This window comes from Coenobita brevimanus, chromosome 51, assembly GCF_032717465.1.
Source record: "Coenobita brevimanus isolate Jiangsu-jjx chromosome 51, ASM3271746v2, whole genome shotgun sequence".
Taxonomy (NCBI): domain Eukaryota; kingdom Metazoa; phylum Arthropoda; class Malacostraca; order Decapoda; family Coenobitidae; genus Coenobita; species Coenobita brevimanus.
In genome coordinates, this window is record NC_137004.1 from 9,834,434 (window position 1) to 9,849,665 (window position 15,232).

The window sequence follows — 15,232 nt, forward strand, 5'->3', positions numbered from 1 at the left end:
GTCCCCCCCTATGAATATTTCCTCCGATTGTGAAAGGGAGAAAAGCTCTCCCAGGTGTAGATCGGCTGCAGGCGGACGATAGACGTTGAAGATTTTTAGATTTCCGTTTCTCAGGGTAAGTTCTACTCCCTGAATTTCAGCTCTGGGTCCACAGTCTGGGAGGGGGAGGATGACTATTGCAGGGATATCGTTTCTGACGAGGATGGCACAGCCACGGGGACCGCCACGAGCACAAGGAAGAAGAAAGGGGATAAAACCCCTCAACCGCAGTGGTTGGCGCTTGTTAAGAAGAGTTTCCTGCAGGAGGAAGACATCGATGTTGTCTTTATGGGCAGCCTCCTCGAGCAGAGAACGTTTTGCAGAGGCACCGTTGATATTCCACCGCAGTATGCGAAGAGATGTGGAAGGGGAGGTGATTTGTTGTGAGGTATGGGGGTGGCTTGCAGTGTTTAGGTCATTCCGGTTGATGGAGTGGATGTGGGAAGTGGTGATCTGGATCGAGGTCTCCCTTTCTCCCCGGAGGGGGTGTGATGTCGGTGGCTGGGGGCTCCTGCATTCTTGTCCAGGTGTTCTTGAGGCCTGTCGATGGAGATGGAGCGGCTTCTGTTTCTTGGATCCCGTGATGCTGGTGTTGCACGGGATCGTGAGTTTTGGCGGTGTCGGTGGCGTGGTTGGTGGGCAGTGGCTAGGTTGGATGGGGTTGGTGGGGGTTGGAGTGGCGCCTGTAGTGTGGGGGTGGCTGGGGGGAGTTTGTCGGGGGTGGCGTTGGTCCGATCTGGATGCTCGATCCACTGTTGTATGACTTGGTGGGTTACCTGGAGGAGGGGTTTGGGGTCGAATTGTTGTCCCAGGATCTTTCCGAGTTCCTCTGCTATTGTGGTGCATAGGTGGCGGCTTAGGGATCTGAAGTCCTCTATGCTGGTGGTGGCAAGGCCTGGGAGATAAGTGGCGTCTGGTGAGGTTTGGGTGGAGGAGTCTATGTTGGTCTGTGTGCTGGCGTCGGTGTGTTGTGGGGTGTAAGGGGGGTTGCGAGGTGGCTGCGGGGTTAAGGTACGTGGTTGGCGAGCTTGGTTTCTCTGTGGGTGGAAAGCCGACGGGGATAGGGTGGTGTTGGGTAGTGGGGGAAACTCGGTGGGCTGCGGAGGAGGGAGAGGGAGAGACGAGGTTCGGGAGATGATGGGGAGCACGCCCCAGGCGTTGGTGGTTGGAGAGGCTAGGGGTACAGTGAGGTGGTCTTGGACCCAACGTGTCTCCCTCTCTATCCCCCACTGCACACGTTCCTTCCAGGCAGGGCAAACCTTGTTCCAAGCAGGGTTCTTCCATCCACAGTTCGGGCAACGTGCAGCGACCGGCTGCTTGGCCTTGAACTTGTCTAGGCACTCCTGGGTGGCATGGCGGCCGCTGCACATATCGCAAACTGGGCGGCGGGAGCACCGTGATTGTTGGTGTCCGTATTGCTGGCAATTGAAGCAGCGGAGTGGTTCTGGGATGAATGGGCGTAGGTGGTATGAGCCCCATTGTCCTAGGTCGAGGAGTGGAGGGACAGTTCCCCTGATAGTGACAATAACTTGCCTGGTATTTTGTCCCTCTACATTGCATCTCTAGGCAGTTTCGACTGAGTCGTGGTCTAGGACTGCCGCCATGGGAAAATTTGTCGGGTATTTTGTGAGGACAAATTTATGTGGGGTGAGGTTAGGGTCGCGTGTTTGGATGCTGATGGGTTTTCCGGCAACAGTGTTCAAGGTGAGGAGGATGTCGTGCGAAGCATCATCGAGGGGAACGATAGCAGTGTCCTGGATTTTAAGCTGGACCATTTTGAATTTTAAGGAGGGGTGTGCTGCTGCAATTGCATTAGTGATGTCATAAGTAGAGGAAAAGTTCTCACTGGGAGTGATAATGAAGCCTGGGTATTGATGAGGGGCTGAGAAGTGGCAGGAGGTGGCGGCATCTGCAGGCGCGTGGAGGACCGGGGGTGAGGGTGTGAAGGTGGTGAGGTGCGGTTGTGGGGTTCAGAGGATGAGGTAGTGGGGGGCTCAAGGGGGAGCGTGGTCTTGGCAGCAGAGCGGCGTTTTTTTTTTACCAGGTTGAAGCCATCAGCATCGTCAGTGGGTTGAGCAGAATCTAAGGCGGAGCTCTCGGAGGCCCTGGGGGCGTGGCTTGGGTCTTTGGCAGGTTTGGAGGTCATGGCAGAGGCAGAGGCACGATTCACTTCGTCAGAGTCTAGGTCGGTATCCATAGCCGGGGTAGATTCCAAAAAGTCTTCTGGGTCATACTCTGGACCAGTAAGACGAGGTTTCTTAGACTGGGATGTCTTAGGGGAAGACGTCAGAGCAGGCTTGGGTGGAGGCTCCATGTTACAGACACACGGACATGCAGACACAGAGCTTGAAAAATAAAAGTAAAAATAGAATAAAGTGAAAGGATGTGAAAATAAAAATAAAAATAGAATGAGGTAAGCTAAAGGGGATAGGTAAAGGGATATAGCTGAAGAAAGAAAAGAAAAAGAAAAGAAAGAAAAAAAAAGATAAATAAATTAAAACGAGTGAAAAAAAAGAAAAAAGAGAGAGAGAGAGAGAGAGAGAGAGAGAAGGGCAAGACTCTCTGGCGGTTCCCTACAGTAACGGGGGCCTAAACTCCCCGCCCTCTAAAGGGCGACCCAGGAGACCCCGTCACTGCCCCGTGAGGTACTTACCTAACCTAGCCCTAACAGTGCCAACCCTTGCCGCCTCCTATAACCAGGCCTCTAAGGCCCCCCCTCATGGAGATACCCTAACGGTATTCCTTCAGGGTTCGGCGTCGTACTACGGCAGGGACTCTAAGATGGCAGCCGGAGAGTAGCTGAACAGGAAGAGAAAGGAAAAGAAACTGAAAAGAAAGAGCTGGGAGAAAAGGATAGAGCCAGGAAAAACTCGAAAGCTCTGTGAGGTGCGATGGTGAACTGCTTAGAAAGTCTATGGAGCCTGGAATCCACGTTTCACTAAGCAGAGTTGTTACCTCGGCGAGAGCTCGGCTGAGAGTGACCACGACGCGTTCGTTCGTTCGTTAAAAGATTCCCTGCACATATAGTGCAGGCCGGGCCATACATTAGCCCGGTCAGTGGTGTATGGGCTGATTAAAAAACAGTAAGTGGGGAGGACAGGACCTGGGAATGCCCAGCACACATGTCCTGTCTCCTGACTGACTTTGAGGTGTGTGTGACCACGACGCGTTCGTTCGTTCGTTTTAAGATTTCCTCCACCTATAGTGGAGGCCGGGCCATACATTAGCCCGGTCAGTGGGGTTAGGCTTTGGTGTGAATGGGGAAGACAGGCCGTGTGAACAGGGCGGACGTGCCGCCCTGTGCACACTCTGTTTCTTAGGCTTTATATTAAAAAAAAAAAAATAAAAAAAAAAATAATAATAATAATAAATCAATAAATTAATTAATTAAAATTAGGGTGGAGGGTGCGTGCTTTGCACCACTTGAAGGAGGGCACTGAATGGGGCGGTGGCAACGATGCTGGCTGCGGTCTTTCGGAGGGTGCTGAGTGGGATTGCCGCAGTGTGGGCTCTAGGAATGTCAGGATTAGGGTAGGTGGATTTTGCCCTGAGGCGGGAGGTGACTGGGCAGCGAAGAAGGTAATGGAGCAGTGGGTAAGGGGTGTCGGCTTGGCAGTGCTCGCATTCTGTGGGAGGGGGGTCGCTTGCTGTTTCTAGTTCAGGGAGGCTGGGGTATCCCAATCTGAGGCGGCGGAGTTGGTTAAGCAAGCGATTGTCTTTTGGCAGAGGTGGTTTGAGTGGCGCGTATTGAGTGGCCTGGGCAAACCACATTGCAGAAGGAGAGCCGAGCTGTACTTCCTGATTGTGGTCTTCTCGGCTGAGGGCTTTTGCGCGATGTTGAATTTGCCTCTTGATGTTTGAGAAGCTCTGTGCTGTCTCTATGTCAATGGTGGGGCGTAATGTTGCTTGTCTCGCAGTGTCATCTGCCTTTTCATTGCCCCTGATGCCTACATGACTGGGGATCCAATGTATAATGACTGATCCCCCTGCATCCTGTATTTGCTGGGTTGTAGCAAGTAGGTCTGTGACGATGAAGATGTTGTCGGTGGGAAGAGGCTGTCTAAGGGTGTGGACGGCTGCCATAGAGTCGGAGTGAATGATGATAGCGGATGAAGGGTTATGGAGCAGGGCATCCTTTAGTGCAGCTGCTATTGCCACCAGTTCCGCTTGTAGTGTGGAAGCTCCGTTGGTTAGGCGGAAACCCTGTGCTCTTTGTTCGCAGACAAAGGCTGCAGCTGCTCGACCATCAGAGACAGAGCCATCAGTATAGTAAGTGACTGCATCCTTTGGGGTGATGGTGTGGATGCGCTGTAGGCCTTCTTGGCGGAGTTGCTGGGTGGGGGTGTGTGATTTAGGGGGTGTATTGGTGATGACTGTTTTGCACAAAGGGGGCTCCCATGGGGCTTGGTGGCGATAGTGGAGGGCAAGAGAGTCAGGGGCTTGATTTATGAATGAGGATGTCTCGAGGGCGTGGATGGCTCTGGCTGTGCTGTGGAGCCAGCTACCCGTGAGTATCTCAGGGTGGAGGCCTACTGATGTTTTGATTCGTGATAAAAGGGGGAGTGGAGATGCACTGCGGGCTAGTTTGGTGGCAAGGGTAGCAACACGAGTTTGGATGCGGAGGTTAAGGCTAATGAGGTCACATTCGAGGTGGAGGTTGACAATCTTTGTCCACCTCGGAGAGCCGGACATGATCCTCATGGCTTCATTTTGTATGACTTCTAGTTTTTGGGAGTGTCCTGCATCGATTGCTGGGAGAACAGGTGAGGAATAGTCTTTGACTGATCTGATGGTCTGCATGTAAAAGAGGCAGAGGACCTTAAAGGTGGCTCCGCCCCCTTTACCTGCTAGAGCTCTCAGTGCCGAGATCCTGGTTTTGGTTTTATCTCTCAGGCGTGCAACTTCGGGTCTGAAAGAGAAGTGGGAATCGATGGTCACGCCCAAGTATTTGTGTGTGGTAACGTATGCAATGGGCGTTTGCCCGAGGCTCAGTTGGTTGATGGGAGGTCTGATGTTGATAGGGAGGGCCTTTGTTTTGGAGGCGTTAATTTTGAGGCCGAGTTCTTGGCACGCTGAGTGTATTTTAGAGAGGGCTTTCTGGCCTTGAGCATGGTAAGGACCTCTGTGGATGGCGAGGGCTAGATCATCTGCATAACACAGCAGTCTGATCCCAGGTCCAAAGTCGATGTGTAGGAGGCACTCCACAAGGGCATTGAATAGGGTTGGACTGAGAATGCTGCCTTGTGGAGTGCCATTTTGGTGTTTGTGGGGGGAAGAGGTGAATCCTTGGAAGCGGACAGCAGCTTCACGATCTCGGAAGAAGTCCTCGAGCCAGCAAAGGAGGCGACTCCTCACTCCCCTGCGTGCCAGGGTTGCAAGGATAGCCTCTGGGCATGCTAGCTTGAAGGCCTTCTCGAGATCTATGAAGACAGCTAAGCCTCTGCCTCCTCGGAATTCAGACAGGAAGGAGCTGAGGCATTCTGAGGCACCTTTGCCCTTGATGTAGGCGAAGATGTGGCTGTGTGGGGGAGGCAGTGACCAAGTCAGACGGTGGAGAACCATTCGCTCCGCAGTTTTGCCAAGGCAACTGAGAAGGGAGATAGGACGGGGGTTGTTGGGGTCGTTTTGTTTAGGGATGGGGTGGATTACAGCACGCTTCCACTGCGAGGGTATACGTCCGAGGGTCCAGGAGTGGTTGAGGAGGTCAAGGAAGGCCTTCCTAGTCACTGGACCCGCATGTGAAAGCATGCTGTAAGTAATCCCATCTGAACCTGGAGCGGTGTCGGTGCTAGTTTTGTAGGTGTGTGTTAGTTCGTGTATGGTGAAAGGGCAGTCTGTCTCGGCTGGGGTGTTTTTATTAATGTGGATCAGATGTGCTCTGTGTTGGTGTAGGTCATCTTGTTTGCGTCTGGTGGAGAGCGGGAGTTGTTGGGGGGAGGTTCTAAGGGCAAAGGCCTCAGCCATGTCCTCAGCTTTTCTACGGGGGTTGGGGTGAGTCAGGGGGCTGGCAGTGGGAGGGCTAGAGACTGCTTTTAGTTTCCTCCAAATATATCCAAGATTGGTGTGAGATCCCAGAGATTGGCACCACTCCAGCCATTTCTGCTCTTTTATGCTGTTCTTCTCCGCTATAGAGTGCCTGATAACACTTTGGAGATATCTTAGTGCATCGGGGGTGGGGTTGGAGCGGTAGATCTTTTTAGCTCTGTTTAGATGGTGGTTGAGCTCTTTGACCCTAGGGTTATAATACCAATGGTCTTTGTGGAAGTGTTTTGGAGGACCGGTGATGGGGATTGCTGTGTCTGCCGCCGCCTGGAAAGCCTCCGTGATTTGGTTGGCATGGCTGTCAAGGTCAGGTGAGGGGTCTAGGGTAAGGAGGTGGTGGTCTAGGGTGTTTGTAAATAAGCCCCAGTTTGCTTGTTTCGTGTTCCATCGTGGGGGGGGCCCAGGGGGCTTCGGTAGAGGAGTGATTCCTAGGGAGCAGAGGATGGCGTGGTGATCTGATGTTAAGGTGGGGTGGATCTCCCAAGTGGATCGAGGAACGAGAGTGGAGGAAACAAGGGAGAGATCCAGCCTACCTCCCTGTAGGTGCGTAGGGGTGTTGGTGTTGTTGAGGAGGGATATGGTCGGGGTTTCTTCAAGTACTAGAGCTATGTGGCGTCCTGTTGGGTTAGCTGGGCTTCGGGATCCGAGGCACATGTGGTGGGCATTCATGTCCCCCCCTATGAATATTTCCTCTGATTGTGAAAGGGAGAAAAGCTCTCCCAGGTGTAGATCGGCTGCAGGCGGACGATAGACGTTGAAGATTTTTAGATTTCCGTTTCTCAGGGTAAGTTCTACTCCCTGAATTTCAGCTCTGGGTCCACAGTCTGGGAGGGGGTCGATGACTATTGCAGGGATGTCGTTTCTGACGAGGATGGCACAGCCACGGGGACCGCCACGAGCACAGGGAAGAAGGAAGGGGATAAAACCCCGCAACCGCAGTGGTTGGCGCTTGTTAAGAAGAGTTTCCTGCAGGAGGAAGACATCGATGTTGTCTTTATGGGCAGCCTCCTCGAGCAGAGAACGTTTTGCAGAGGCACCGTTGATATTCCACCGCAGTATGCGAAGAGATGTGGAAGGGGAGGTGATTTGTTGTGAGGTATGGGGGTGGCTTGCAGTGTTTAGGTCATTCCGGTTGATGGAGTGGATGTGGGAAGTGGTGATCTGGATCGAGGTCTCCCTTTCTCCCCGGAGGGGGTGTGATGTCGGTGGCTGGGGGCTCCTGCATTCTTGTCCAGGTGTTCTTGAGGCCTGTCGATGGAGATGGAGCGGCTTCTGTTTCTTGGATCCCGTGATGCTGGTGTTGCACGGGATCGTGAGTTTTGGCGGTGTCGGTGGCGTGGTTGGTGGGCAGTGGCTGGGTTGGATGGGGTTGGTGGGGGTTGGAGTGGCGCCTGTAGTGTGGGGGTGGCTGGGGGGAGTTTGTCGGGGGTGGCGTTGGTCCGATCTGGATGCTCGATCCACTGTTGTATGGCTTGGTGGGTTACCTGGAGGAGGGGTTTGGGGTCGAATTGTTGTCCCAGGATCTTTCCGAGTTCCTCTGCTATTGTGGTGCATAGGTGGCGGCTTAGGGATCTGAAGTCCTCTATGCTGGTGGTGGCAAGGCTTGGGAGATAAGTGGCGTCTTGTGAGGTTTGGGTGGAGGAGTTTATGTTGGTCTGTGTGCTGGCGTCGGTGTGTTGTGGGCTGTAGGAGGGGTTGCGAGGTGGCTGCGGGGTTAAGGTACGTGGTTGGCGAGCTTGGTTTCTCTGTGGGTGGAAAGCCGACGGGGATGGGGTGGGGTTGGGTAGTGGGGGAAACTCGGTGGGCTGTGGAGGAGGGAGAGGGAGAGACGAGGTTCGGGGGATGATGGGGAGCACGCCCCAGGCGTTGGTGGTTGGAGAGGCTAGGGGTACAGGGAGGTGGTCTTGGACCCAACGCGTCTCCCTCTCTATCCCCCACTGCACACGTTCCTTCCTGGCAGGGCAAACCTTGTTCCAAGCATGGTGCTTCCAGCCGCAGTTCGGGCAACGTGCAGCGACCGGCTGCTTGGCCTTGAACTTGTCTAGGCACTCCTGGGTGGCATGGCGGCCGCTGCACATATCGCAAACTGGGCGGCGGGAGCACCGTGATTGTTGGTGTCCGTATTGCTGGCAATTGAAGCAGCGGAGGGGTTCTGGGATGAATGGGCGTAGGTGGTATGAGCCCCATTGTCCTAGGTCGAGGAGTGGAGGGACAGTTCCCCTGATAGTGACAATGACTTGCCTGGTATTTTGTCCCTGTACATTGCATCTCTGGGCAGTTTCGACTGAGTCGTGGTCTAGGACTGCCGCCATGGGAAAATTTGTCGGGTATTTTGTGAGGACAAATTTATGTGGGGTGAGGTTAGGGTCGCGTCTTTGGATGCTGATGGGTTTTCCGGCAACAGTGTTCAAGGTGTGGAGGATGTCGTGAGAAGCATCATCGAGGGGAACGATAGCAGTGTCCTGGTTTTTAAGCTGGACCATTTTGAATTTTAAGGAGGGGTGTGCTGCTGCAATTGCATTAGTGATGTCATAAGTAGAGGAAAAGTTCTCATTGGGAGTGATAATGAAGCCTGGGTATTGATGAGGGGGCTGAGAAGTGGCAGGAGGTGGCGGCATCTGCAGGCGCGTGGAGGACCGGGGGTGAGGGTGTGAAGGTGGTGAGGTGCGGTTGTGGGGTTCAGAGGATGAGGTAGTGGGGGGCTCAAGGGGGAGCGTGGTCTTGGCAGCAGAGCGGCGTTTTTTCTTTACCAGGGTGAAGCCATCAGCATCGTCAGTGGGTTGAGCAGAATCTAAGGCGGAGCTCTCGGAGGCCCTGGGGGCGTGGCTTGGGTCTTTGGCAGGTTTGGAGGTCATGGCAGAGGCAGAGGCACGATCCACTTCGTCAGAGTCTAGGTCGGTATTCATAGCCGGGGTAGATTCAAAAAAGTCTTCTGGGTCATACTCTGGACCAGTAAGACGAGGTTTCTTAGCCTGGGATGTCTTAGGGGAAGACGTCAGAGCAGGCTTGGGTGGAGGCTCCATGTTACAGACACACGGACATGCAGACACAGAGCTTGAAAAATAAAAGTAAAAATAGAATAAAGTGAAAGGATGTGAAAATAAAAATAAAAATAGAATGAGGTAAGCTAAAGGGGATAGGTAAAGGGATATAGCTGAAGAAAGAAAAGAAAAAGAAAAGAAAGAAAAAAAAAGATAAATAAATTAAAACGAGCGGGGAAAAAAAAAAAAAAGAGAGAGAGAGAGAGAGAGAGAGAGAGAGAGAGAGAGAGAGAGAAGGGCAAGACTCTCCGGCGGTTCCCTACAGTAACGGGGGCCTAAACTCCCCGCCCTCTAAAGGGGGACGCAGGAGACCCCGTCACTGCCCCGTGAGGGACTTACCTAACCTAGCCCTAACAGTGCCAACCCTTGCCGCCTCCTATAACCAGGCCTCTAAGGCCCCCCCTCATGGAGATACACTAACGGTATTCCTTCAGGGTTCGGCGTCGTACTACGGCAGGGACTCTAAGATGGCAGCCGGAGAGTAGCTGAACAGGAAGAGAAAGGAAAAGAAGCTGGAAAGAAAGAGCTGGGAGAAAAGGATAGAGCCAGGAAAAACTCGAAAGCTCTGTGAGGTGCGATGGTGAATTGCTGAGAAAGTCTATGGAGCCGGGAATCCACGTTTCACTAAGCAGAGTTGTTACCTCGGCGAGAGCTCGGCTGAGAGTGACCACGACGCGTTCGTTCGTTCGTTTTAAGATTTCCTCCACCTATAGTGGAGGCCGGGCCATACATTAGCCCGGTCAGTGGGGTTAGGCTTTGGTGTGAATGGGGAAGACAGGCCGTGTGAACAGGGCGGACGTGCCGCCCTGTGCACACTCTGTTTCTTAGGCTTTATATTAAAAAAAAAAAAAAAATAAAATAATAATAATAATAATAATAATAATAATAATAAATCAATAAATTAATTAATTAAAATTAGGGTGGAGGGTGCGTGCTTTGCACCACTTGAAGGAGGGCACTGAATGGGGCGGTGGCAACGATGCTGGCTGCGGTCTTTCGGAGGGTGCTGAGTGGGATTGCCGCAGTGTGGGCTCTAGGAATGTCAGGATTAGGGTAGGTGGATTTTGCCCTGAGGCGGGAGGTGACTGGGCAGCGAAGAAGGTAATGGAGCAGTGGGTAAGGGGTGTCGGCTTGGCAGTGCTCGCATTCTGTGGGAGGGGGGTCGCTTGCTGTTTCTAGTTCAGGGATGCTGGGGTATCCCAATCTGAGGCGGCGGAGTTGGTTAAGCAAGCGATTGTCTTTTGGCAGAGGTGGTTTGAGTGGCGCGTATTGAGTGGCCTGGGCAAACCACATTGCAGAAGGAGAGCCGAGCTGTACTTCCTGATTGTGGTCTTCTCGGCTGAGGGCTTTTGCGCGATGTTGAATTTGCCTCTTGATGTTTGAGAAGCTCTGTGCTGTCTCTATGTCAATGGTGGGGCGTAATGTTGCTTGTCTCGCAGTGTCATCTGCCTTTTCATTGCCCCTGATGCCTACATGACTGGGGATCCAATGTATAATGACTGATCCCCCTGCATCCTGTATTTGCTGGGTTGTAGCAAGTAGGTCTGTGACGATGAAGATGTTGTCGGTGGGAAGAGGCTGTCTAAGGGTGTGGACGGCTGCCATAGAGTCGGAGTGAATGATGATAGCGGATGAAGGGTTATGGAGCAGGGCATCCTTTAGTGCAGATGCTATTGCCACCAGTTCCGCTTGTAGTGTGGAAGCTCCGTTGGTTAGGCGGAAACCCTGTGCTCTTTGTTCGCAGACAAAGGCTGCAGCTGCTCGACCATCAGAGACAGAGCCATCAGTATAGTAAGTGACTGCATCCTTTGGGGTGATGGTGTGGATGCGCTGTAGGCCTTCTTGGCGGAGTTGCTGGCTGGGGGTGTGTGATTTAGGGGGTGTATTGGTGATGACTGTTTTGCACAAATGGGGGTCCCATGGGGCTTGGGGGCGATAGTGGGGGCCAAGAGAGTCAGGGGCTTGATTTATGAATGAGGATGTCTCGAGGGCGTGGATGGCTCTGGCTGTGCTGTGGAGCCAGCTACCCGTGAGTATCTCAGGGTGGAGGCCTACTGATGTTTTGATTCGTGATAAAAGGGGGAGTGGAGATGCACTGCGGGCTAGTTTGGTGGCAAGGGTAGCAACACGAGTTTGGATGCGGAGGTTAAGGCTAATGAGGTCACACTCGAGGCGGAGGTTGACAAGCTTTGTCCACCTCGGAGAGCCGGACATGATCCTCATGGCTTCATTTTGTATGACTTCTAGTTTTTGGGAGTGTCCTGCATCGATTGCTGGGAGAACAGGTGCGGAATAGTCTATGACTGATCTGATGGTCTGCATGTAAAAGAGGCGGAGGACCTTAAAGGTGGCTCCGCCCCCTTTACCTGCTAGAGCTCTCAGTGCCGAGATCCTGGTTTTGGTTTTATCTCTCAGGCGTGCAACTTCGGGTCTGAAAGAGAAGTGGGAATCGATGGTCACGCCCAAGTATTTGTGTGTGGTAACGTATGCAATGGGCGTTTGCCCGAGGCTCAGTTGGTTGATGGGAGGTCTGATGTTGATAGGGAGGGCCTTTGTTTTGGAGGCGTTAATTTTGAGGCCGAGTTCTTGGCACGCTGAGTGTATTTTAGAGAGGGCTTTCTGGCCTTGAGCATGGTAAGGACCTCTGTGGATGGCGAGGGCTAGATCATCTGCATAACACAGCAGTCTGATCCCAGGTCCAAAGTCGATGTGTAGGAGGCACTCCACAAGGGCATTGAATAGGGTTGGACTGAGAATGCTGCCTTGTGGAGTGTCATTTTGGTGTTTGTGGGAGGAAGAGGTGAATCGTTGGAAGCGGACAGCAGCTTCACGATCTCGGAAGAAGTCTTCGAGCCAGCAAAGGAGGCGACTCCTCACTCCCTTGCGTGCCAGGGTTGCGAGGATAGCCTCTGGGCATGCTAGCTCGAAGGCCTTCTCGAGATCTATGAAGACAGCTAGACCTCTGCCTCCTCGGAATTCAGACAGGAAGGAGCTGAGGCATTCTGAGGCACCTTTGCCCTTGATGTAGGCGAAGATGTGGCTGTGTGGGGGAGGCAGTGACCAAGTCAGACGGTGGAGAACCATTCGCTCCGCAGTTTTGCCAAGGCAACTGAGAAGGGAGATAGGACGGGGATTGTTGGGTCGTTTTGTTTAGGGATGGGGTGGATTACAGCACGCTTCCACTGCGAGGGTATACGTCCGAGGGTCCAGGAGTGGTTGAGGAGGTCAAGGAAGGCCTTCCTAGTCACTGGACCCGCATGTGAAAGCATGCTGTAAGTAATCCCATCTGAACCTGGAGCGGTGTCGGTGCTAGTTTTGTAGGTGTGTGTTAGTTCGTGTATGGTGAAAGGGCAGTCTGTCTCGGCTGGGGTGTTTTTATTAATGTGGATCAGATGTGCTCTGTGTTGGTGTAGGTCATCTTGTTTGCGTCTGGTGGAGAGCGGGAGTTGGTGGGGGGAGGTTCTAAGGGCAAAGGCCTCAGCCATGTCCTCAGCTTTTCCACGGGAGTTGGGGTGGGTCGGGGGGCGGGCAGTGGGAGGGCTAGAGACTGCTTTTAGTTTCCTCCAAATTGATCCAAGATTGGTGTGAGATCCCAGAGATTGGCACCACTCCAGCCATTTCTGCTCTTTTATGCTGTTCTTCTCCGCTATAGAGTGCCTGATAACACTTTGGAGATATCTTAGTGCATCGGGGGTGGGGTTGGAGCGGTAGATCTTTTTAGCTCTGTTTAGATGGTGGTTGAGCTCTTTGACCCTAGGGTTATAATACCAATGGTCTTTGTGGAAGTGTTTTGGAGGACCGGTGATGGGGATTGCTGTGTCTGCCGCCGCCTGGAAAGCCTCCGTGATTTGGTTGGCATGGCTGTCAAGGTCAGGTGAGGGGTCTAGGGTAAGGAGGTGGTGGTCTAGGGTGTTTGTAAATAAGCCCCAGTTTGCTTATTTCGTGTTCCAAAGTGGGGGGGGCCCAGGGGGCTTCGGTAGAGGAGTGATTCCTAGGGAGCAGAGGATGGCGTGGTGATCTGATGTTAAGGTGGGGTGGATCTCCCAAGTGGATCGAGGAACGAGAGTGGAGGAAACAAGGGAGAGATCCAGCCTACCTCCCTGTAGGTGCGTAGGGGTGTTGGTGTTGTTGAGGATTGATATGGTCGGGGTTTCTTCAAGTACTAGAGCTATGTGGCGTCCTGTTGGGTTAGCTGGGCTTCGGGATCCGAGGCACGTGGTGGGCATTCATGTCCCCCCCTATGAATATTTCCTCTGATTGTGAAAGGGAGAAAAGCTCTCCCAGGTGTAGATCGGCTGCAGGCGGACGATAGACGTTGAAGATTTTTAGATTTCCGTTTCTCAGGGTAAGTTCTACTCCCTGAATTTCAGCTCTGGGTCCACAGTCTGGGAGGGGGTGGATGACTATTGCAGGGATATCGTTTCTGACGAGGATGGCACAGCCACGGGGACCGCCACGAGCACAGGGAAGAAGGAAGGGGATAAAACCCCTCAACCGCAGTTGTTGGCGCTTGTTAAGAAGAGTTTCCTGCAGGAGGAAGACATCGATGTTGTCTTTATGGGCAGCCTCCTCGAGCAGAGAACGTTTTGCAGAGGCACCGTTGATATTCCACCGCAGTATGCGAAGAGATGTGGAAGGGGAGGTGATTTGTTGTGAGGTATGGGGGTGGCTTGCAGTGTTTAGGTCATTCCGGTTGATGGAGTGGATGTGGAAAGTGGTGATCTGGATCGAGGTCTCCCTTTCTCCCCGGAGGGGGTGTGATGTCGGTGGCTGGGGGCTCCTGCATTCTTGTCCAGGTGTTCTTGAGGCCTGTCGATGGAGATGGAGCGGCTTCTGTTTCTTGGATCCCGTGATGCTGGTGTTGCACGGGATCGTGAGTTTTGGCGGTGTCGGTGGCGTGGTTGGTGGGCAGTGGCTGGGTTGGATGGGGTTGGTGGGGGTTGGAGTGGCGCCTGTAGTGTGGGGGTGGCTGGGGGGAGTTTGTCGGGGGTGGCGTTGGTCCGATCTGGATGCTCGATCCACTGTTGTATGGCTTGGTGGGTTACCTGGAGGAGGGGTTTGGGGTCGAATTGTTGTCCCAGGATCTTTCCGAGTTCCTCTGCTATTGTGGTGCATAGGTGGCGGCTTAGGGATCTGAAGTCCTCTATGCTGGTGGTGGCAAGGCCTGGGAGATAAGTGGCGTCTGGTGAGGTTTGGGTGGAGGAGTCTATGTTGGTCTGTGTGCTGGCGTCGGTGTGTTGTGGGGTGTAAGGGGGGTTGCGAGGTGGCTGCGGGTTTAAGGTACGTGGTTGGCGAGCTTGGTTTCTCTGTGGGTGGAAAGCCGACGGGGATAGGGTGGTGTTGGGTAGTGGGGGAAACTCGGTGGGCTGCGGAGGAGGGAGAGGGAGAGACGAGGTTCGGGGGATGATGGGGAGCACGCCCCAGGCGTTGGTGGTTGGAGAGGCTAGGGGTACAGGGAGGTGGTCTTGGACCCAACGCGTCTCCCTCTCTATCCCCCACTGCACACGTTCCTTCCTGGCAGGGCAAACCTTGTTCCAAGCATGGTGCTTCCAGCCGCAGTTTGGGCAACGTGCAGCGACCGGCTGCTTGGCCTTGAACTTGTCTAAGCACTCCTGGGTGGCATGGGGGCCGCTGCACATATCGCAAACTGGGCGGCGGGAGCACCGTGATTGTTGGTGTCCGTATTGCTGGCAATTGAAGCAGCGGAGGGGTTCTGGGATGAATGGGCGTAGGTGGTATGAGCCCCATTGTCCTAGGTCGAGGAGTGGAGGGACAGTTCCCCTGATAGTGACAATGACTTGCCTGGTATTTTGTCCCTGTACATTGCATCTCTGGGCAGTTTCGACTGAGTCGTGGTCTAGGACTGCCGCCATGGGAAAATTTGTCGGGTATTTTGTGAGGACAAATTTATGTGGGGTGAGGTTAGGGTCGCGTCTTTGGATGCTGATGGGTTTTCCGGCAACAGTGTTCAAGGTGTGGAGGATGTCGTGAGAAGCATCATCGAGGGGAACGATAGCAGTGTCCTGGTTTTTAAGCTGGACCATTTTGAATTTTAAGGAGGGGTGTGCTGCTGCAATTGCATTAGTGATGTCATAAGTAGAGGAAAAGTT

At 53.4% G+C, this 15,232-nt stretch overlaps 1 protein-coding gene across 1 annotated transcript; it reads right to left on the minus strand.

Annotated features, from left to right (window-relative positions):
• Positions 1 to 10,037: 10,037 nt before the first annotated feature.
• On the minus strand, positions 10,038 to 13,348 carry LOC145400167 (uncharacterized). The gene is made up of 3 exons (XM_080272680.1): positions 13,219 to 13,348; positions 12,204 to 13,005; positions 10,038 to 12,162 (listed from the first exon to the last, which is right to left on the minus strand). Exons 1-3 carry the CDS (start codon positions 13,346 to 13,348, stop codon positions 10,038 to 10,040), a joined length of 3,057 nt encoding a protein of 1,018 aa, XP_080128806.1.
• Between the last annotated feature and the right edge of the window lie 1,884 nt (positions 13,349 to 15,232).